Here is a 24,086-nt window from a genome sequence, read left to right as displayed (position 1 = left end):
TGGAGGGGCTGTATTATTCAATTAGCATTGTGTACTCGATCCACTTGAGAAAGGATATCCGATATTATGCATTTAATAATTCAGTCGGTGGACATGGCGGAATGCGCAGACAACTTGTAACAATCACACTAGGTACAGATATGGAGATTTTCGCAGAATGTCCGAGTTTCGTCTCTGATTCTTCCTCATTAACACCGACTCGTTCCTCTATCCCGCCTGGTGAAAATTGAACACGACGAATAATTACTGGACGTAATTTATTCTAAGAAACTCATTCTCGAATACGACTTAATAAGAGGCCTTCTTGTTGCGCGCGGAAACCTTGCGAAACAATAATTTTGCACGACTCTTAGTCAGCATTCATCATCGCGGTTGTTATTTGTTATTACAAATTATTTCGCGTGATTGTTATTTAATTTCGTCGTGTTTTTTTATTGTTGTTTACTTTTTCGGTATTTCCGTACCCATTTTTTCAGATGAGGAAGATACGGCAGTGAATGCGAACCGTACGGATTACGTAAAAACAATTTAAAAGAAATTTGTCGAGAAACGTGCAATATGTAATACTTCGTTATTTTGATATGAGTATTGAAGCACGAGGCGGTAGCCGAGTGTTGCAAAAGAAGCCGTTTGGGCAAAGTTTTAAAAAACATAAATTTATTCTGAATTTTGTTATGTATCTCAGGAAACGAGCACAATTGCACCGTTCACAATGGACAGTGGCGTGTCGAAGAACGGGGCGACTAAATCAAAACTTGAGTGATTGAATCCGGTACGATTTTTGGTAAATTTAAGCCGAGAACACTGTCTCGTCTTAAATATTTTTCTGACGTAATGATTTATTCGTAACATTTCGGATTTTACCTTCAACTTTTCCACGTACGAGTAAATTAAAGGCAACAACGCCCCTCGGAATTTACAGTTTCAAAATTTTAGGATGGTAGATTTTTCATCTGCGATGACTTTCACTCGCAATGACGACATAGATCTAAGTGCACAATTAGGGAGAGAGCGACTTAAGTCGGCTTAAATCCCTACAAGTTGTCATAACGGATAATGAACGAATAAGGATGCAGCAAATTAAGTTTTTCTGTTTTGACTAATTAGTTACAAATAATTATGTGTTAATTACGTAACATTGAATTAATGCATATCCTTAACCTCCTCCGATGAATGAGTGAAAACCAGAGAAATCCTTTAACATCTAAAAATACTAAATTGAATGAAAACAAATATGTAAACGATTAAAATTTGAATAAATTTGAAGCAAGTTGAAAAATGTAAAAATAATGTAAGATAATTAAAAAATTTGAACAACACGATGAAACAAACAAATAAATTAAAAAAAAAATCAGTTTAACCAAAACTGCGACTATTTTTTTTAAAATAGGGTAATTTTTAATGCAAATAAAATATGTGAAGATTTTTTTCCAAAGGAAAAGAATGTTTAAGCACATATTCTTCACTACAATAGATTATAATTGTCAACAAATATGGCCACGAAAATGCGAAAAGAGAAAATTCCAAAAGAAAGTTAGAAACAAGTTATTAACAAAAAGCAGCTTTTACCATTTTTCAATATCCTTAGGGCATACATATTGCTGTATTAACCCAAATGAAATTAAAAAAAAAGTCTAGACAATAAAAAAATTTCAAGAAGGTCACATAAAATGCATTCACGTTGTTCTGACATAATGGGACGCCGTGGAAACTTTGCATTTAATTTGGTAGTAAAGCTGTCTGTTGAATGAGGTTATGTTTTTCTAAGTTTGAGGTTATAAACAGCGTCAATGTCTAGTGCATTGTTGTCAGTTTTACTAATTTGCAACAGAAGAATACTCAGACATCGCGGGAAATTCAGCAACATGTTATGTTCATTTCGATAGGTCCGCACGTCAGGCAGTTTAGTGACAGTGTGTCCAACGTTAAAAAAATAAATCATGGCCCCCCCATTATGCCAAAACAACGTGAACGGTGTTTATTATAAAATGAACTTTTGATGGTAAATTTCAAATTTGCCAAATTTCATTGTTACCAACAGACTCAATCATTCTTGATCACACCGTATTTATAGTCCATTCAAAAATAAAAAAACCAGCAACGTCGCATTTTCCTCGATAATTACTATCGGCAACGCTGTCTAGTGTAAAATTTGGTGAGAATTGTAATTTTGAGGTTAAGTATTTATTAAGTGTCTTGCTTTTCTGGGCATGTTTAAGCAAAGATAATAAAAATTAATAAATAACTGAATCGTACTGAGCAATAATAAATCAATTTGAACGAAATTGAAAGCAACTGAATTTTATTTTGAATCAAATGTCATAATTTATAGTTACAAACATTGCAAGAAAAAATAACTACCTAGGGTTTTTTAAATTTTACCAACCTAAAGCAACAGGTGGTGGTTTTTTGATTTTTGAATGGACTTTAGTTCTTTGTTTTTTTAATAAAATATTTTGATATTAAAGAATTAACTTCTCTCTCATCTAAATTCTGCGATTAAGATTATACTCGTAATTATTAAATAGGTAATGAATGCACATTCGTTTTACTTTTAATATTAGCATTATTTTTGTTTTATATTCTTTGTATTCCTTTTCGGTTAAGTTGAATCGCATCAGCTAGACCTCGCCTGTTTTCATTTCTCTCTCTCTATTTTTTTCTTTTGTCAATTTAATGTCTTGGTTTATATTTATGTACATATTTATTTTTAATTGGGATATATAGACACTGTTATTATTATTATTATCTAGAAATTCCTGGAAAAATATACCAAGCATATGGCTTAATTTCAAATCAAAAAATTAACGTGATAATTTATTCTCAATATTTAAAACTATTAGAAATCAAATATCAGACCTCATTTTAAAAATTAGCATTTTTAGCCAATCAAATTCTGAAGAAGATGGCATGACATGAATAAAAACCACATAAAAAGAGGTTTAAATTTTCAAAATATTTATGAATTTTGAAGCGAAAAAAATAGCGGAGAGGATTAATTCCACGTAATAACAACAAGTTAGAATCTGTGCTCTGGTGGACGAGATAATTGGTAAACACGAATCGTCAATTAACTGGGAAATACTGACAGTTAAGTAAACTCTTCTGAAAGGAATAATTCATGATCGTCGATCAGTGCCAGTCGATTAATAAAAAAATCCGTGCAATATATCCCGAGAAAAGCGCGGTTTTTTTTTTGGTACGACGATGGGCAACAATCAGTTTGCCTTTGAAGCAGAAAGAACCGTTTCCCTTTGTTTAGCGACCGCAACATTGGCAATAAACGTCAATAGAAGAGCTAAAAAAAGGTTGAAGGACAAGTACGTCCCTGAGTGGCCGTCGTAATTATCCCGAAGGAGATTATTATTCGCGTCGAGTACTACATGTCTGCGATAAGAATAATTCATAACAACCACCGGTCTTAATAGACGTCGATTAATCGAATTCGGTCCGGCCGTTCTGTTCTCCGTCGTTCCAAATAATAATTAAATCTGCATGAAGGTGTGTTTAGAGCCTAACAGTAAATTTCCAGTCCTTCGCAACAAAACACCAACCATGATTCGTACAAATGCGAACCGAATCGTGACTTAGGATATGATAGATACGAAGATGCACCTAATGCCGTTGGTGAGGGGGGATGACAACCTATATAACTGTCCACCACCGGCTGCTTAGCAAACTCTTGTCGAGAGTGACCAGTGTTGTGTTAAACTTCCCAAAGCCCCGCGCACACCGCATCAACCTTGCAGTACCGTGTTACAAGAAGACGTCGTACAGGTAGGTGGAAATTTGCAGTAGCTCCTGAAAATATTAACCAAAGACTTCAACGACCGATTGTGACACCAACTCTCGGCTTTCGGTGACATTTCGTCCGTTACATCTCGGTCTGATGCAACAATCTCGCTGCGCACTTAACTTCAATACGCATTTATTAAGGTCGTTTGCATTGAAATTCACGGTTGGTCGGGTTGCGTAAGAAAATCACCGTGATGGACCTAACAGTACCGGTAGTATGGAATTTTTTATAATGACATTATGACGACCGGAAAAAATCATCCGGGCACGCGGATTTCAACGCCTCATGGCTATTGAACTCCTGACGACCGGTTGAGCGATTTTGAAAGTTCATTTTCCACATAACAGACTCTCCCTCGCAGAAAAACCTTGAAAATGCAAGCGAACAAAGAAACAAATGAAAATTGCCAACAATTGAACGTTACCGAAGGCTATGTTCATAATAATAAACCATAGTACAAGACGCAATCGCTCCTTCCTGCGATTATCTAATTGCCTTGAGTGGACCCTTTGTGCACTAATTTCATTTTAGTTTGTTGACCCTTCTTAAAAAAAAGAATCGAGTCACCGGACCAAACAAAAACAGACGTTGCTATCAAAACAAACCTGACAGCTGAACATGAAAATTTCGATTAGTTTTTTTCCGAAAAAATTCAAACTCTTCATTTCGTGAGAAAAAGCACAGCTCAGTTTTATTTTCTGTTTTAGGATGAAAGTTATATTGGGCTTGTTTTTGGTGGCCACCGCCTTGGCTCTGCCATTACCAGAAAACGAAGAAAATAAATCAGGTGTACCTCTAGTCATCGCTGATTATTCCTCAGTGGCTAAATCTGACGAAAGCCACGCTCACCACCACGACTCGTCCGAATCCTCTGAAGAATCTTCCGAGAAGCCTAGCGAAGAGGCCAAACCCACCACCGAAGCGGCCAAAAGCGAGGAAAAAGTCGAAAGCAGCAGCGAAGAGAAGAGCAGCGAGGAGAGCAACGAAAGCAAACCCCTTCAAGATGAGAGTCCCGCATCCGAAGAGCCCTTGAAGACCACCGAAGCCCCCAAGGCCGAAGAGGCCAAGCCCGAAGAGAAGCCCGAGGAAGCCAAACCCTTGGCAGAAGAGAAAAAAGAGGCGGTGAAAGAGGAGCTGCCTATCTTGGAAGCCAAACCGAGCGAGCCCGAAATGAAGAAAATCGACATCCCTGAACCGGCTCCGGTCGAAGAAAAAAGAGAAGAGAGCGTGCCCGCCGTCAAGCTGATCGCCGAAGGCAGCTCCGACGTGGTCCAAGCCGCCAAGAACGTGGCCTCCGTGGCCGAAGAGTCGGCTCCGGTCTCCAAACCTGAGCTTCCGGTGCAGCCCGTCGAAGTGACGACCGAGAAAATCGAGAAGCCCCTCGCCCTGCCCACTCTCGTGGCCGAGGAGAAGCCCGAAGCCACCGAAATCAAGGAGGAGACGGTCCTGCCGAGCGAACAGAAAGTCGAAGCCGCACAAATCGCCGACGAGAAGCCGGTCGAGGTGAAAAACGAAGAGAAACCCGTCGCCGAACCGGAGAAGAAGCTGGAAGAGGAGAAGGTCGAGGAGAAGAAAGAAGTGATCGAGGACAAGAAGAAGGCCAAGGCTGAGGGCGAAGCCGAGGCGACGGAAGCACCAGCTGCAAAGCCGGAAGAGGCTCCCAAAAAGGACGAGAAAGTCGCAGAGGCGTTACCGGAAAAACTACCGGAGCCTGCCAGTGCAAGTTCTTGAATGTATTTTTTTTGACAAATTGTATGATGAATGACTGACGAGATCCGCTTGCCCCTTTATTCTGATGATGCACTTAAAAAAAATTTGGAATAATTGGGCCAACCGGAACTCGATTAATATTATTATTATTAATAAATTTTTTTATTTATGTCTGCTCAATTTTTAAGAACCGTATTATGGAATATGAAACACCGTGTTTGCTCGTGTTTTGTTGTAAAAACCGCGTTGTTTTATTATTATTTTTTTAATAATGCAGCCCCCTCCGTTAAGTAGATTGCCCGTAACTCACACATTCCCCTAACTTTTAAGTATTTCATCTAACGATAAAGCTTTCAATAAAGTTTTATAAATAAGCCGTTGGTTGTCTTTTTTTTCTTTGTCCGTTCCCTTATTTGGTCAGGTTCTGCGCTGCAGCGCCAAGTCTTTGACCGTGATCGGAATGTTGCATGGTAAGTGCAAAAAAGAAACGATCCCGGACTATTTCAGACGCATCTTACCTTGCCGGTTAGCATCAGGCAGGCGATAATTCCGAGACTCCACCAATCTACGCCGTGTCCGTACTCTTGACGGGCCAAGATTTCAGGAGCTGCAACAAAAGAGAAAACTAACAGGACAAGGATCCATATGACAGGAAGAAAAGTTTTCGAATCATTTTAAAATAAATAAAGTCTTTATTAATGAACGACTCAAAATCACAACATTCATTGTTCCTCTAAAGCTAAAAACTATTATTCACAATTATTTACAAGAACTGCAACTTCAATCGATCAATTAGGAATATACATCGAAGATGTGCCTTAAACTCTGGTTGCCGGCCTCGGTCGACTAATACAAAATCGGGCCTGGATGCTTAACTCTTAAAGTGCCTCTATTCATACTCTATCATCATGCATGTAGCTCCTGGACTCTTCTGTTATTACAATAGTTAGTTCATTAAAATTAATTTGTATTAAGTAATTTCTAAAACGTGAAAAATAATCACAATACGTCAATTTCTCGCTTTGGTTCAGCGACGTCGTTGTCCTCCTTCTGGTCCCGGTCGCGCGCCCTCTCTCGACCATACCCTGGACCTGGTCACACGCAAATTCTCAACAAACAATGCTTCACTAGCCTTTCGGAATAGGTATAATTACAGCGCCTCCTCTCCCACGCCAAAAGAACAAGCACGCAACGTACAATCCGTCGAAAGAGGGCGCCGCCCCGCCAGAAGAAACCACACCCACCGCCGCACAAATTCGTATCAGATCACACTGAGATTTTGCGATTAGAAAATTAATTCGTTGCGCTGCAACAGCTACAATTATTAGTAACTTAATTTTAAATAGAGCGAACAAAACTAAACTAAATCACGTCAAATAAATTCACTACCGTAAGACAATAATTCTAATTAGACATTTAAGAAAAGGTTGACTCGCAGAGTCGCCGTTTCGAACGGAAAGACTGCACCCTCGAGAACGAAAACGATCATAATTTATGTCAATAATAAAAAATAAATAAATTCTAGTTAAAAAACGACTATCCTACTAGCTGAAAATTTAAGAATCTCTCAAGTTACGTCGTGCTCGCACTTGAAACAGAACGTTTTCATATTTTTGAAGCGCGCAAAATCTAATTGACAATTAAGCTAGTCGAAGTTAGAGTGATAAAGTCTCTTTGATTAGTTTCTTGACGGTGGATCCGACTGACGTCCCCGAGGACGGTCCCGAAATCGAATAGTTCACCTTGAACAGGTACGGCTGCACGTCCGGGTAGGAGGTGTCGAAGATGAGATCCAGCTCGGAGTGGATCGGCATTTTGGGGACGTAGTCGTGCCTGTTCATGATCTCGGCTATGGAGAAGATCTTGTCGGCCAGCAGCTCTCCGACTTTTTCTCTGTAACCCTGTCTCTCGCCCTCGCTGTTCAGCGTGATCAGTTCCAGGCGCACGGTCCACACCTCCCAGGGGATGCAGTCGGGCTGGAACAGCCACCGGCCCCTCTGCCTCTTCTGGAAGAACTCCAGACTGATCTGGCCCTGGCCGGTGCTCTCGTTGCCCCTCAGCTGTTCGCTGAAGCAGCTGATCTCTCGCTTCAGCGTGCTCTCGAGCAGGGGGGACGAACAGCAGACGTAAGTCAGGTCGATAAAATCGCAATCTACGTCCGTGTAACCGACCGTACCGATCGAGTAGCTGCCCTCGGTCGTGTAGAAGAACTTGCCGTGGGTGCGGTGGAACAGCACCGTGTGGAATATGCTGGCGACGGCCTCGTCAGCCTGTCTGCCCTCCACTTTCAAATCGAACATTTGGGATCTGGCGTTCATTCTTTCGTCGATCAACAAACATACATAATCAAATAACTAGAAAGAAAAGCCGCCTTTACAATCACTTATTTTTAAGGATGATTAAACGAAAACACTAAATCACAGCTCGATAAACCTGAGTGAAAAATTACGGCTTAACACAATTAATATTTGGTGTTCTTTGCACTATTATTACTTTTTATATTTTATTACTTTGTTAATTGTTTTAACGGTCCGTCACTCGTCAACTAGTAGAACGTGTGCATACCAATGTATAGGAGGGTTCCGCAAATCGTTCGAGTTGTTTTTCCGTACGACAGCCACTTAGATAGACCGAAATCTATCAGTTGGACGTTGCCTTCCACGTCCAACAGGATGTTTTCCGGCTTCAGGTCGCGGTAAATCACGCCGGCGTTGTGAAGAAAATCTGAAATTAAAATTATCGTTCAATGTTGAATCACAAGAAAAATGTCGCGAGTCTGAGATCAGATTCCTCCGTTGCGTTATCTCAAAACGAAAAATGTTTATCCAGATATCGTATCTACAGGTTTACGAAATTTCCGAACTTATCTACATCGCAATCGTACGCGACGTTAACATAAGGTGGTGAGGAGTGTTTGCATTCTCAGGTATGTTTACTTCCTGCCATGCGAGGTGTTAAATCGGAAACAAGTGCATGTCTGGCACAATCATTGTTTCAGCACCGTCAAATTGATTCGCCGAGAATTGATTTGTTATTTTTTACATTTGTAGATAAAACAGAAAAATATACAAAGTATCTCAGAAATAAGTACATTAATTTTAACCAGTGACAGATCTCTTCAAGAACAACAAAATTGTTATGTACCATTTTTGCGAAATATACTCGTACTTTTAACCCTCCATAAATTAAGGAGCTGTCTATTTTCTAGTTATGCGACCCAATGACAGTGACCGTGAAATATGTAGTAGTTTTTGTAAAATCAGCGCAAAACATAGTGTTTTTATGATAAAGTTTTTTCGCTCTGCGGCCGAGGTAGACATAAGAGGATCAAATTTTTAGTTAGTTTTATCAGACCACTGTAAGAGGCCGGTGTTTACGCGTTGATTCTGTGCTTTGAGTTAAAATTTTGTGAAAATTGTGCGTTTACTTTCGAATAGTGAATACATAAATATTGTGTAGTGTATGGTGATGCGTGCGGGAGTGCTCCTCGAGCCCAGAGAATTATTTCCGTGCGACTTCTTCTTGTGGGGGTACATGAAGGACTTGGTATACTCCGTACTCTGATAGATTGTACGTTTTTTGACAGAAGACAGACACAGAGAGTTGTGTGGCGGAAATTAATCTGCAGGGATACAAATGAGATGGAGAGTTTAGTATTTTTCACTGCTTTATGTTTTGGAACTGGAATTTAAAAATGTACAATCTATCACCGTACGGAGTTTATATTCACACAATGGAAGTTTTAAGAGAACAGGTAGGAAATACTGCACAACAATTCCCAATAACAGAGAAATGCCGGAATTTCATCGGCGCCTTCATTGTTGTATTGACAATAACGGTGGTCCCTTTGAACACTTCTTGTAGTTATCAGCGATTGCTCTGATTACTTCATGAGAATTTTTACGGATTACTACATTAATTTTGGGAGACATTTTGTCATTATCTCAGATAAGGGCGATTCATTGGGGTCAGTTAAAAATATTTATTATTGGAATTCTTTTCAGTTAAATCTACCATATAATTCTCTTTTTTCTCCTCCATCCTTATCATTATGGGTTACGTCACAGCAACGGGCGCAGCAGTTAGCTGCTGTGCTTGAGTTAGCAAAAAACAAGTGAAAGTTTTCTTGCATTTGTTTTTTGTTCTTCGCTTGTCGGCATCGGCGAAACAAATAATTCCCATATTTAAATATATTATTGCTATTAATGAGTTCTGTTACCAGTTAAAATTAATGTACCGGGTGAGTCAAGTTTTACCGCCCGAGCGAAAACACGATAATCGATTTAAAATTCTCAAAAAATTCAGGAATGATTATGCATCACTGTAGAATAGTCTGTAAAAATTTCAATTTTTTTAATGAAACAAGCAAATGTTTCGTTTTAATTCAATAACCGCAATATTAATTTACATAATTTTTCACCGAAAGTCCTTCAAACATTTAGAAAAAATTTGGTGTCATTGAAATCATAAAAACATCACTGGTTTTTGAAATAAATGGAATTTGATATTAAAGTGCAAAATTTAGCTATGATTTATTATTAAATTGGGCGGTCATTTCCAGAAAAGAAGTTGACGTAGGTTGTATATGGTACCCTTTAGGGACTTAAGAATTACTAGAAAAGTTGTCAACAGATGTTTACCAACAATGGGGTATTTATTTATGACAAATCTTTTGGTCATTTTTCGCCGTTAATGTTAAAATTGGAATAAGTCAAAAACTAAGAATTTTCTTTTGATGCGAATTTCATAAATGTGTTCTTTGAATTAACTGTGAATTATGAGCGTGTACGAAAAAAAATCGATTTTTTAAATTTTATAGCTCTGAATGAAGTGATAATGGAAAACTGATTGCACACATTTGAAGCCTTATATCAAGGGAATATAACCCTAAAGTTTCGTAATTTTTACTAATTTTTTAATAGGATTAATCGTGCAGGCGGTACAACTTGATTCATCCGGTATTTTTCCGAAACATTTTGTATAGTTGATCATAATAAATGTGCTTGAAGAAGTTAAATGCAAATAAATATATTTCAGTTCTTAAAAATTCTTTCATTTTCATTATTCAACTTTAGACACATTTTTCTGCTATTCTTTGTACGATTTTCAGACTTGAAGCACCAATAGTTTTTCTGTTTTCACCCAAAACACTTTTCGCTGTTTTGTAGTTGTGGTTTTAATTAACTCTTTTCGCACAATACAAGAACTTGATCCTTGACGCAATCTGTCGGTAACAAGGCTTTTTTTTTAGTTTACTCAATATTTCCCCTTCTCATTACCAATCATCACATTTAATCACAAGAAAAAAAATCTGTTACCAGTCACCAGCTTATGTCGAAATGGTGACACAGAAACTCTACAATAGGATAAAAAAAGAGATAAAAGGCGGCTGTGCAAAACAAAATTTCTGACATAACGTGCGGCGTAAATTAATAAACGCCACTTGTTAATTTTGACATTACGAATAAAATTTTAAAAATGGTTTTCACTCGAAAACACAATATTCAAGACAGAATCTTATTTTCGAAATGGAAACAAAGAAAATTATGACTGAGATTACCATACGCAACTTGATTTATTAGAGTTTCGGTGAAAATCTATTTTCATCTTCAGTGCTGGTACGACTGAAGCTACGCCACGTGTTTTCAAAAGTTTTGCTTTCCAAGGCCACCTTTTATCTCTTTTTTTGTTAATCATATTACATTTTTCTTCTTTAAAAAATGCTTTAATTCTAATTTCAATTTTGTTAAGTTGGTGTTTATCGCAAAATATATGTATTTTAAGAGTCAGTGCCAGACAAGAATCACAAAACAAAATTAAAATAAACCGAAAAAGAAATTCAATGACTAGGCAAAACCCTGACAAGGTTTTTATAAATTTTTTTGTAATGTTTTATCAGTTGCAGTGACACTTACATATTAATTTTCGGCGAGTGCGCTTTTATTTCTGCCACTACGATTTAGCTCTTTGTTGGCTTAAATGAGTTTCTTTATTTTTAGATTATATCATTTAGCTTATCAGTAGGAGACACCTACATACGAATTTGCTTCACATTAATTCCAAATACGACCCAAATTTTTCATATACAATTTATGAGCAACATTTAAAATGAAATAAACCAGCTTGTTCTATTTATTTTTATATAAAAAACAAAAAAACAAAAACCTTACTCTTCCTCCACTAACATTTCACTTGACATAAAACTACTTTGAAATATATTTTTAAATGTTATTCAAGACCGTACAGTACTTATCACATTGCCGAACAATGCTTTGCGAATGCAATTAAGAAATAAATGCATCACAACGTCGAGTTGCAATTGTTCTGAAACTGGAATGGACGTCATTATTTACAAACTATTTACTGTATTCAGTCTAAAAGCAATTAAAAATAACAAAATTATTTAAACAAACTTAACGTTAGTAGTTTGTAGAGATATTTTAGTCGCAAGTAAAAGAAGTCTGAATTATTTACTGTGATTCTAGATTGAAAAAATTGCTACTGCCACAATTAACGTATGAACTAGTCTCACAAAAAAAATTTAAATCTTACATAAACATGATACATTTTTATCGTCGTTAACGTCACTTCGGTCAATTTCCGCCGCTAATCTTATCCCACGGCACCATACCATAACCGTTCCTGCAACACTACTATCAAAATGTCTCTATCGACTGTCTGTTGATAGTATAATATTTTTTTCTCTAGCCATAAAAAAATTCCCTTCCACATTTACATCGATTAAAAATGTCATACATTTTTTTTAACTACAATACTTGACGATCAACAAGTGCTCTACTTTTTTTTTTAATATAACAACGTGTAGTATGACAAGGTTCAAAGTACATTCACGCAAATTTCCACAGTACTTCACGTTTTCCTAATTAATTTACAAATTTAAACCTCAACATCTCTGTTCGCACTTGCAGATCAACTTAAAAAGTAATAATTTGTAAGAGAGATCATTCTCGTGGTGGAACCATCCAGTTTATTTGAAAATCAAAAACGTGGTTGCTATCTCACATCACTGAAATTAGATTACATTTAGCCAAATCATTTCGCAAATTCTAAAATTAAACAACTTACTATTACTCCAATGCGATAACAATCAAGTTTATCATAATTTATGTAAAGATGACAAAGTGACAGATAGAGCGATGGTACCACCGGAAAATGGTGCAATGTAGTTAGCACACTCGAGCTGTAAGTATTGATTTATTCCGGAATAAATACAATATTTACGATGTAAATAATGAGGTTTACATTCAAGTTATCTCAATTTATTTAAGCTTCCAGAAAATCATTGTTTTCGTTAATTGTCAACAAAAAGGCGGAATTTGCATTTAACTAATATAAACAACTGGTTTGATTTATCAGTGAGCTAAATTGCAAAATTATCTTTCCCAGTTTTTTAAGAATTTATATTAACTGCTATAAATTACTTATTATTTAAATAAAAAAATCAAAAACCGCGATTTGATTGATTCTACTCCACCCTCGTCACGTACGCCTTATTTACACACTTTATCACCAAAAGTGGCAATAGATAAACGTAATGACCCAGTATCCAACGCTTGGCTTGAATGTGGCGCTGAAAAATGTCCGAACGTGTAAACAGCATGCGTGGTAACTGTTCGCAAGTAAAAACTTTAAAATTGTACCTCTTAACCACATTAATGAATTTATTTTTGTTCAGTCTGCAAATATAAATATTTTGTCGAATTATAGCAACGTGTAAAAATAGCACACTGGACTACATTATCGCGCTATTTTATCGAGAAACTTGGTGGTGTCAACTGCTCAAGACGACACAAAACTCACCAAGAGCAAGGGCCAATTGAGCCACGTAGAGTTTAACTAAAGCCACGGGAAGGACGGTGTAAGTCTTCAGGAGATTGTAGAGTTCACCACCGGCGACGTACTCGCTCACTGCAAACGAAAAAATCGTGAAAGATTCGCCACAGAAAACGTCACAACAGACCTATGTAGAGTCTCTTCTTGCTCTGCCAATGAAAGGGGCAGTGCACGATGAAAGGATGATGACCGCACACCCTCTGTATCTGCACCTCGTCTTTAACTTGTCGCACAGCGTTCTCTTTAATTATCTACAATCAGAAAATGCGCCTCTGTAGTCGGAACGCTGATAACAACCACGCTAGAAAATTGATAAACGTCTGAATCGTAACCGGGTCAAGTTTGCGTGAGGCTTTCCGACCGGCGATAATCCGTCTCGTCGACACGCAAAAAACAAAACGCTCACCTTAGACTTGGACAGTACTTTCAGCGCGTAGACTCGTCCTTCCTCCTCGACCCTGTAGACTTTCCCGAAAGCTCCCTTGTTTATCTCGCCCAAGTTCTTGTACTTCTTCTCCTTGTCGCCGGTCAAGAGCGGAAATTCCGGCAGAAAGAACGACTCAGTCTGCGAAACGGGCCACGCGGTCTTGCTCGATTCGTACGGTAGTGTCAGTGTCGACTCTTTCCACCTGCAAAACGACACCCCGGAATTAACGGTGCAAAAGGCCAGGGGGTGCGGGATAACGAGGCATGGGGTGGTCGCAAACTGGTTTCCAACGACCTTGACCAGTCACTGGGTCGCTCCCGACATGTGCCAAGCAGGGGTGCAAAAAATAAAGGGAGCGGGACCCAGTCTCCTGTATACACCGAAATCATCTGAAACGACCTTGAAACTTTTCAAGGTCTTCTAAGTCTAACTTTAACAAACAATAACATTAATTTGATGTCTTTGCCCTATTAATTACGCGTTTCTTTCCTTTAACATTGGTGGGATTTTGTATCTTTTGATCCAAAAGCGCATTCGGGTGTCACGGACCTGCGACTTTTATCGAACTATTATATCAGCTCGCGGTTGATCTTCCTCACAATCACATGCTTTTGTTTTGACCACGACAAGAAATCAGCCGGAGAATCATTTTATTTTGACTGGAACCGTCACGATTCGTCAAATAACAATACAAAAGAATATTTGATTATTTCTTGTGAAACATAAATATTTGCGCGCTTGAAATTTATCAGTCCACTAAAATTAGACGTCGTTACTTATTATTCACCTTTGGCAATATATTCTGCATCTTTTTTGCAATACACGTTTTTGCATATAACTATCATTACTCATATTTACATTTAACGGTATACACAATTTTACAAACGACTAATTACAACACTGGACAGAATAAAAGTTACATAAAAAAGTGTACAACAAACAGATCCCGCCAATTATATGTCCATATAGAAGATAATTTTTCAACCGATGCTAACTGTAATTCGTACTAACAAATGAAACAAAACAATTTAGGTTACAAATGACTTCTATTGTTAAAGCTATTAAAATCTGATTCATAATGATTTAGAAATTTTCACTTAAAAGCTCATTTGAGAAGCTAAAGAACAAGTGCCTGAATTTTACCACATTGAAAATTCAAAGAAATACTGAAAGATTTCACAGCTTGTGAGTTATTCCTCCCAAAAATAGAATCAGCTGTATAGAGACGTTAAAAGTTCTTTTGGTGGATTTACACTTGATAACAGTTTTCTTGGCATCTAAAGACCGGAAAAACTAATTAAAACTCTACTTCCAGACGACTGCAATGAGCACACAATGCAGCGCCAGAGTTTGATATAAATTTCTTTTTCTATTCACTTATTTTATGGAGTCCCGATGCAAATCTTGTTGCATCGGTATTCGGTATCGAATTCGGCACCGGCGGCAACATTACAAAGCGAATCTCATTAGGATAATGTTAAAAATTGTTTTTCTTTAGAGCACTGTTGCATTCTTGCTGTCGCACAATAATATTGACGTTGTTCCCTCCCGAACACGTAAATTCCACGAAATATTTGAATGTAAATTCGATATGTACGTTTCGGCAAAAACATAAAAATAGATTCACTGTAATTTATTTACTTAGGCTTGATTTTGTTGTTGCGCTCCTTGTACGGTAGTCTCTTGAGAATTTACGAATCAGATTCGGAATCTGCCTCAAAACTGTCGTCTCGAAACAATTCAAATTTGCCATAATACAAACCCCAAAAACAAGCAATAGTAATTGAGACAACTTACGGACAGGAACTGGTTCAAATTTTCACAAACAAGCTTAAATATCGTTATTTACACCAAACGACTTTAATTCAATTCGTCGCTCGATCTCCTGATGCACAAAGAAACAGCGAAAGATAAGTATGTCGAAGGGTAGATGACCCTAACGTACAATTTTTCATAATAAAAAGTGCTTTACGACAACGTATCTCGTCTCAAAATAAACCACTGATGGCAACAAACAATCCACAATTTTGACCACTCTTCCTCTAGGTGACAGTGAACGCCTATAATATCTGAACAACACCATAATAAATCATTACAATTTGTTTTTTACAAGATTAGGATGAATTGTATTATTCTTGAACTCACTCGAAGCTTCAAGGTCGACGTTTACCGAACGTTCTTTTACCGAAAACGAAAAATCATGCGATTATTCGCTTTGTTATCGAACACTTTCAACATTTATCGGTAACGGAAACAAAACACATGGAATCGTTAACCTGAAGTTACACAAATATGTGTAACCTCTAAAAAAAAATTAACCTCAATCAGCTGCACATTATTGTTGATATCGCTCTCAAATGGTCAACCTTTTCATTTATAACCTCACTGTAAATCACTTCTGGTGTAATTTATTTAACATAAATGGGCAGAAAGTTCAATATATACAAAATATTAATTAAAATTCTTCGTTAATTTAGATCAGCGTCCAGTTAGTCAATTTATAAAATAATGAATTTGAAAAATACCTACCTTCCAATGCACCTTGAGTTTTATACACATTCTACAGAAGATATTGATTATGAAACAACTCTAATTAATTTTCAATAAGGTGAAAAATGCAATTTGTCAAAATTTCGAAAAATTATTTTAATGAATAAAGAAAAGAGGATGTTGCAATATCGCGTACAATAGAAAAAGAAATGAAGTGGAAATTGCTTATTTCACAACCAAACAGTTAAATAATAAGGTAATAATGACAAGAGTAATTGACAACAATACAGCAAGTGTTAAGAAAATTGAAATTCAAGGAAAAGTTGCATCACGTGACGCTCATGGACACAATTTACCCCAAAGAACGTGAATTGGTAGAAATACTTGTGATGAATCACTTTGTCAACGTTGTTTGAATAAAGTAAAATTAAGTCAACTGAACTCGCACAATCGTGCAAATATTGACGAACGAGTACGCCACTGGTAAATCTCATGACAGGGTGAATTAAAATATAGCCTGAGGGTTTGTGTCCTGGCTGAGTTCAATCAACCCTATGTACACAAGAAGTGTCACAGAATTTGCGGTTCCTTTGTTGTTTAAACTGATTAATCATTCTGTCTCACGTCAACAGCCTAACCAAAAAAAAAAACGGCAAAGAAAAAAACCAAGAAAATCGCTTTACCTTCTTCTGGAGACCCTTGACCAAGGCCTGGAAACGCTGTACGTCGATTGGTGGCTGCTAACACTTCCAAACGAACGTCCACTGAGGTTGCTGTTCAGATTCTGCAAAGCAGATTTGTTCAATTATGAAAATATCTGATTTATGACGCAGTAAACAAAAACACAATACAGGTTATTTGACTCACCTGACATAAATCGTCTCCTCTTTGTATGTAAACACCGTCAACACTGCTTTGATTTACGACTGACGGTTTCGGACCTGTGTTTCCCATGTAAAGACGATTGCGACGGTTCGAATCTGGGCCTTTTTCCTACCCAAAACTACAAACATTTCCACTCTATGCTGACCTCAAAATTAAGGTAATAAACCTTTGTCAAATTTTTGACGTAAAGTGATCAAAATACTACGAATTGCCGGCACGTCAGGTCCCTATACCTATATTACGAACGACGGTGGCGACCTCTCCGCAATAACACTGATTGTGACGTCACGATCATAAACCGAAAATTATTAATTAAGCGAAAAATTTGCATAACTCAACGTATTGATCATTACATTCATGTTAATGTTTCGGTTGGTCTTCACGTGTTGTCAACAAGTTTTAATGTCTTTGCAAAAATAAACCAAAAATGAACCGAGATGTGGAACTGGTTGTCGGTCGCAGCTGTCGCAGAAAATACGATACCACGCCAACTCAGTTTGACAGCTAAATGACAAGTGGTTTCTAGGTTAGAATTCGAGTTTGTGTTTTTTGCGATTAAAACAGTACCAATAAAAACAAGTAATTCGAATACAACCTTTAATATTCATGAAACTGAGTCGTTACTGTGTGTCTCGAATCGTAATATGATTGTTTGTTTGTGTTGAATACAGTCACAAATGGAAGTGGGTGAGGAGCAAGACAATCCAGTTGAAAATGTTGAAGGTACTCGTGATTTCTTGTTTAACCCGTGACTAATTCGACGTTTTCAGACGAGATCAAGAAACTGGAAACGGAAAAGAAAAGAATTCAAGATGAATTCAACATACAACGAGCAAAAATGAAAGAGTTGTTCTTACAAAAGGAAGGTAATTTTTTCAGAGATGTGTGGATGTTAAAAAGTGTCTTGTATGGAGTACTCTGCAAAAAGTTTGCGTTGAAAGGGAGATTGTTATGATTTGGACTAAAAAAAATGTATAATGTCACAAGAAACATCATTGCATGACCTGGTATCATCAAAAGCAAGTCTGTTTTAATGTGCAGCTGCTTTACATAAATTCATTAAAATTAATAAATGTTTATACAAAAATATTTTATGACTGGAATTTTTAAAGAGCAAATTGAGTATTACATAAAAAAGGTTTTAAATCTCACCAAATAGGTATGTTTTTGTATCTTAGCTGCACAAAAAGTTTGTCAGATTTTTACTTCTCTAATGGAATGGACAGACGCGTTTTTCAAAATATATCTACATTTAAAATTACATTAAAAATACTGCCCCAAATTTATAGACCCCTTTTTCTTATTTATTAGTTTTGTAAAAAGTCCAAAATAATCCAGTTATTCAAATTATTGGACTAAATTATCATATAAAAACCTTCAATTCCATTGTTTTGTTGTAAAAACAATACGATTTTTTTTGTTTTATTCCAAAATACCACTCCCCAAACATTGAAACGCGATTAGCTGTCCCAACGTTACCATTTGAAGGATGTGGGTGTCAAAACAAACACCACATTTGTTTATAATCACTTTCGAGAAACGATCAATTTACGAAATTGAAATTGGCAAGGACGGTTTCCATTTACCTCACTGGCGGACGATAAAAGGATTACATAATTTAATCACTAAGAAAAATAGAAAACTCGCCCCCGGAAATGATTTGAAAAACAATTCTCCCACTCGGAACCAAAATAAGAGACTCCAGTCGATCATATTTTACAAGAAATTAACTCCGGAATAATGGGAAAATGTCGGTTAAACCGACAAAAACTAATTCGAATTAGTTTGTCAAAGAAAAATCATACAATTTGGACGTTGGACGAAAAAATGATCCGTGATTACATCATTATACGTTCGATAATGTTCCAAGGCCCATTTTAAAAGTTATATAATCTAGCAAAAAATATTATAATTGTGAAAAGCCACTTCAAGGTCCAGATTTAAACCCGCCTGAATTATTATGGGACCAACGGTAAAAACGTAAGAAAAAAATTCCGACACTAAGGAGAGTGTTTGGAATAAATTAAACAATTAATAAATAGTTAGAGGAGTATTCATAATTTTGTTGAAGTGATATATTAGTTTAAAAAAAATGCAATACCCGATAAATCAAATAAAAAAAAATTACTTTCTAATTTGAAACTATTTTCATAATTCTTAACTGTTTTTGCGAGTTATAAAATGTTCATACTTTTACGTAAATGTCCTTGTCAAGAATTCTGACTATAAAAACCACAAATATCACAACCATAAAAAAATTGAATTGGCCGATTCGTTGCAAAAATGTTTTGTGTTATTTACTTAGATGAATTGATGAGGAGAAATCAAGAGAATGCGCGTTTGAACACGGAAATCTTAGAATTACGTCGAGAACTGGATGATTCTAAAAGTCAGTTGGTAATCGCTGGAATCACATTGGAGAATAACTTCGAGCAGGAAAAAAGAAAAGCCAACGAAGAAATCGCGACGTTACAGCAATTAGTACACGGTGAGCCTTGTTCAACAAAGTTTTGTGATTGTTTAATGCAAACATTCCTCAGAAACTGTCGAAGAATCGAGTTCCTCACGAAGTCTGTACGACAGCGAACTCAAAAACCTGCAAACGTACATTCAACAGCTGCAGAATGAAATAATTGTTTTGAAACAACAAAAGCAGCACTCACCCCACCATTCCGCGCAGGTAATTTAAATAATAAGTAGTTTACATCGTTATCAGTTGCCGCCGTGGCCATGTTTCCAAAGGTAATAATGTGGTCTTTTTACCTTGTTATTGCGTTTATTTTGCAGGAACCGAGTAGCTTGGCGCCCAGCGTCGTCCTCAACGCTCTAACCAAGGGAATCGTGAAAAAGCTCGGCGCCGAAGCGTTCACAACTCAAGACAGTGGAGATGACAACGTTCGAAAGGTAGACACTCATGATCACGTATGTGTTGTTGTTCGTCGTAGGCAAAAAAAATTCGTTGCGACCTTTGCGTAATTTTTACAGACGCAAGAAGACGCAGAAGTTTTACGTTCGCTGATAGGACCCCTTGAAGACCAGATCCAGGCCTTGAAAGAGAAGCTGAGGGCCACAGATGAGCAGTTGCAAAAGTGCCGCGAGTGCGGCCATCGGGAACAAGACAAGCACGACCATCCCAACGTGTCCACCAATACTTCTTTCGACTCTCCGAAACACGCGACTTCCTGCGACATGTGTAGCAATTACGAAGACCAGTTGGTGAACGAACAGAAAAAAACCGCCGATCTCGAAATTAAAGTACAAATGGCGGAGAAGGCCGCCGAGAGGCATAAAGAGGATCTGCTAAAAGAAATCGGATTCAGGAAGGAGATGGAGGAGAAGTGGAACGAGAAGAAAGAAGAGCACAAACAGCAAGTTGCCCATTTGACGAGGAGTACGGAATGTGCAGAACAAGACTTGAAGGAGATGAGGCAGATGTTTAATCAGACGTGTAGTGAGATGAACGAGATGTTGAAGAGATTGACCAAAGGCAGGGAGAAGATACAAGAAGAATTGACCACTTTGCAAAAAGAGAACGACAATTTAGTCGGGAAGTACACCATTCATTCGCAAGAATTGCAAAGCGAAGCGATCAATCTTCCCAATACAGTTGAAGAGTTGCACGAGTTGATTTTGAAGCACCACCAAGATTTGATCATTGCGAAAATTGGCAAAGAAGCCGCAGAAGAAAAGGTTAACACGTTGCAGTCAGACATTATGTTGTTGAGGGATCAGATCACCAACGACCAGCACGAGAAAGAACTGATCGAGAATAACTTGGCGCAAGAAATTGATTTGTTAAAGTAGGTGAGTCAGTGTTTTATCTCAAAAATGTAATTCTCTTTGCAGGAAGCAAAAACATCAATTGGAAAAAGAGAAGAAACTCTACTTGGCCAACCAGGAGAAACTTGAGAATACCGATAAGGCAAATTTGGCTCAGATTACCGAACTACAAAGACAAATACATGAGCTGCACACAATCAAAGTATGAATTTTAAATTTATTTCGTAAATATTCTAGTTGTAGACGCGAAATCGAATTTGTCAGTTCGGTCGGTAATGCAGATTTCATGATCAGTAAGAGCAAGTTTTAGATTAAATTGTTTTAAAATTGATAATTCACGTTTGGTTCTAGATTGTTATCAAAAATTGCCAAGTTACTTAAATAACCCACAAAACTTTAAATTAACAACAATATCTGGCACGATTTATATATTTTAGTTCAACTTTATTAGTTTGCAAAACTTTACTCACCTCGATTTTGACAGAAACACAATGTCTACATGTCGGTAATGTAGGTCGCGTGACGTCATGTCAGGAATAACAACTTTATTATTTTATACAGCTTTAAGCTTTTGTTTAATTAAATTAGCGCAGATGGAAAAGTATAATGTAAGGATTGTGGTAGTCAGTTGAAGACATTTAAAAATTTGTGGTGCTAGATGGTGGCGACGCGCAAGCGCACCACAAAACCAGTGTCGGCTTACTTGTTTTCTTGCAGAAACAACTGGAAGATCAGAACAGCGAACTGAGGACCCGCGTGTCGTCCCTTCAGCAGGAGCTCGACACAAGCGAAACCGTCCAGAAAGATTTCGTGCGGCTGTCTCAAAGTTTACAAGTAAGAAACCCCAGATTCCAAAGCCTCTTCCCCCACTCGAGTGATATTTTCAGGTCCAACTCGAGAAAATCCGCGAGTCGGACACGCAAGTGAGATGGCAGCACGAGGAGGACGTCGAAAAATGTCCCGGCTGTCATTCCGAATTAATAGGGTCTAAACGCAAAGAGCATTGCAGACATTGCGGCCAAATTTTCTGTCAGAGTTGTCTAACTCGAACTGTGGAAAGCGGAGCCAGCATGCTTCCGTCGAAAGTTTGTGATGTCTGTCATACTCTTCTAGTCAAATCGTCTGCACCGTATTTCAGCGAGGCTCCACCTATGACTTGATGCGGGGTTGTTTCAAAATGAATCAAATGTTAATTAATTTTATTACAATTGTATTCAAATCGCCTCTATTATAAAGTCTATTTGAATCTTCTGCAAAATTTCATTTAGATCGCGAAAATTAACGGGTCCAGGTCCACACTTCAATAATGAAATTAACTAACAAATTATAACAAAACAATTAAACCTTAATCGCGTCTCATCTTCCTGGAAACAACAAAATAACATCTTCACCAGCGTGAAATGCGGCCTTACTTTCTCAGCGACTCTTCTCTTAGCATTTGCGGCTTCGCTCTCCGACTAAGTCTTGGAGATCTTTTCAGTTCAACTGAAGGAACTTCCTTTTTTTTCTTATTTGTGGAATCTTTTTTATTTGTGGAATCTTCCTTTTTTGGTAAGAATTTGCTCTTCTTTCTCGGTTGCGGCGACTCTTCTTCTTTCTTTGGAGAAATCAATTTGTCACACTTTCTTTCATAATTATTCTTTTTTCGCACATTCACGAAATTCGGAACTGGAGAACTAGGAGGTGGCCTACAACTTCAAATAAGAATTATCAAAATCATTTCCTAGATTAGAGTAATACTTTAGAGTAGGTACCAAACCCAATCTACAAAAAAAAAAATTAAAAATCTTTTCATAATGCTAATAAAATACACATACTTTTTCATAACTTCCAACTTGAATGGACTTGATGTATCAGTTGGGTAACAATTAAATGTCAGAGAATCCTAGAATTTAGAAATATATAAAAGAATCAAAAACCACACAATACAATACATCAACATTTAATGAAGAATTATTGGAAAGCACACTGCCAATCTCTTTAGCAGCAGTTGTATCCTGCTGAGGTAAGTCACTACTGCTGTTTTGTTTAGACAAATGACTTTTGACAGTATCTGCATCTAGCCGTGACAGTCTCACACTCACTTCTCTTATACTTGGAGGATTTGAATTTTCTTCAAGAATTGTAGAAAGCCTAAAAAAGAATGTGTTGTTTTTTTGGGGCAATTGGACAGTGATTATAATCAGACCCTTCTCTTAATGTACTATCTTGTTCTGGCTGCTCACTAATTTCTGCAACTATAGTTGAAACATTATTTTCCCCTGTTTCTTGCAATTCACTCATATTTATAGGTTCTATGTGTAATCTACGCCGAGTCATACTTTTAGATTGACTTGTATTAGAAGTAGAAGGCAATATTGTAACTGGAATCTTTGGGTTTGCCTTTCGTACTGAAAGTCTGTTATGAATTGCTGGACTATTCAAAACTAAAACATGTATAATTTTAGAAAATAAAACATTTTTTTTTTTAATTGTACTTGAAGTTCTGCCCATTTGTAGAGCACTCTGTGCATCATCAAACAATTGATGAAACACTTGGGCATTCTTTTCTAGCAGCTTGTTGAGGTCAGTTAATTGGCTTTTCATTTCCTGAAATTAAATTTTACAAAATGCAAAACTTCATTGTAACATCTACCAACATTGTATTTTTTCTTGTATAAGGTATTTTCTTTAATCATGTGATTGATGGCCTTTTTAAGTTCAGCATTTTTTACTCTCAGATCTTCACATGCTTTTTCCACTTGGTTTTCATCTAAAGAGCCTGAAGATAAAGCTTTTTTTAAGCAGCTATACATTGAATTTCCAATACTCACAGATTTCAAAGTTAGGGTCATCAGAGTTTTCAGAAGCCATGACAATGTATTCTATGACTTTTTTCAAAAATGTACGGCTTATATGCAAAATTTTATTGATCAACTACATATTTTTCGTAAAGTTAACCACAGATTCCCATAACCAACGCATCAACCGCCACCTTATATGTTTTTATGTTTATCACAGATCACAGCAGACACCAGACAGCAGCACTAACATCGGTCAGTGACATATAACAAGGCGGGAAGTTTGAATTAATTTTTGTTAACGATGGTAATCGTAAGGTTTTTGAATATTCTTATTTCTTGTTAACAATTATGACGATAATGA

The 24,086-nt window shown here is 37.1% G+C and overlaps 3 protein-coding genes and 1 long non-coding RNA gene across 14 annotated transcripts in view; 2 read left to right on the top strand and 2 right to left on the bottom strand.

Moving 5' to 3' along the window:
* The window catches only part of Atg101 (autophagy-related protein 101), a 32,355-nt gene extending 14,970 nt beyond the window's left edge, over positions 1-17,385 (bottom strand). Inside the window, exons 1-7 of one of the 6 annotated variants that reach the window (XM_069059220.1) lie at positions 17,145-17,385; positions 16,961-17,061; positions 13,767-13,989; positions 13,488-13,611; positions 13,328-13,435; positions 8,072-8,230; positions 6,025-6,113 (exon numbers count right to left, since the gene is read on the bottom strand). In XM_069059220.1, the coding sequence (XP_068915321.1) occupies positions 6,025-6,113; positions 8,072-8,230; positions 13,328-13,435; positions 13,488-13,611; positions 13,767-13,989; positions 16,961-17,061; positions 17,145-17,231 (891 nt within the window). In that variant the 5' untranslated portion in view covers positions 17,232-17,385. The other 5 variants (XM_069059221.1, XM_069059225.1, XM_069059223.1 and 2 more) reach the window with 5 other exon arrangements.
* LOC138139060 (neurofilament heavy polypeptide-like) lies at positions 3,621-5,675 on the top strand. Its single transcript, XM_069059226.1, has 2 exons — positions 3,621-3,777; positions 4,504-5,675. Exons 1-2 carry the CDS (start codon positions 3,638-3,640, stop codon positions 5,525-5,527), a joined length of 1,164 nt encoding a protein of 387 aa, XP_068915327.1. The 5' UTR covers positions 3,621-3,637; the 3' UTR covers positions 5,528-5,675.
* Positions 8,345-22,192, top strand: Rbpn-5 (Rabaptin-5). Of its 3 annotated transcripts, XM_069059216.1 has the most exons (10): positions 8,345-8,432; positions 17,834-17,885; positions 17,933-18,028; positions 19,468-19,650; positions 19,703-19,842; positions 19,950-20,084; positions 20,148-20,962; positions 21,009-21,144; positions 21,660-21,776; positions 21,830-22,192. In XM_069059216.1, the coding sequence occupies exons 2-10, from the start codon at positions 17,840-17,842 to the stop codon at positions 22,100-22,102; spliced, it is 1,941 nt and encodes a 646-aa protein (XP_068915317.1). In that variant the 5' UTR covers positions 8,345-8,432; positions 17,834-17,839; the 3' UTR covers positions 22,103-22,192. The 3 variants fall into 3 exon arrangements, with proteins under 3 accessions (XP_068915317.1, XP_068915318.1, XP_068915316.1); XM_069059217.1 differs by lacking the exon at positions 8,345-8,432 and having other exon boundaries at positions 17,653-17,885; positions 19,950-20,066; XM_069059215.1 differs by lacking the exon at positions 8,345-8,432 and having other exon boundaries at positions 17,655-17,885.
* Positions 22,136-23,960, bottom strand: LOC138139061 (uncharacterized). 4 transcript variants are annotated; one of them, XR_011162200.1, is made up of 9 exons: positions 23,756-23,959; positions 23,582-23,703; positions 23,420-23,531; positions 23,131-23,368; positions 22,877-23,075; positions 22,760-22,827; positions 22,683-22,706; positions 22,355-22,630; positions 22,136-22,306 (listed from the first exon to the last, which is right to left on the bottom strand). It is a non-coding gene; the product is annotated as an uncharacterized lncRNA (long non-coding RNA). The 4 variants fall into 4 exon arrangements; XR_011162201.1 differs by having other exon boundaries at positions 22,136-22,630; positions 23,582-23,715; positions 23,756-23,960; XR_011162199.1 differs by having other exon boundaries at positions 22,136-22,636.
* Positions 23,961-24,086: the final 126 nt, after the last annotated feature.

This window comes from Tenebrio molitor, chromosome 9 (assembly GCF_963966145.1).
Source record: "Tenebrio molitor chromosome 9, icTenMoli1.1, whole genome shotgun sequence".
NCBI classification, from domain to species: Eukaryota; Metazoa; Arthropoda; class Insecta; order Coleoptera; family Tenebrionidae; genus Tenebrio; species Tenebrio molitor.
This window is presented reverse-complemented; position numbering and strand designations above follow the sequence as displayed.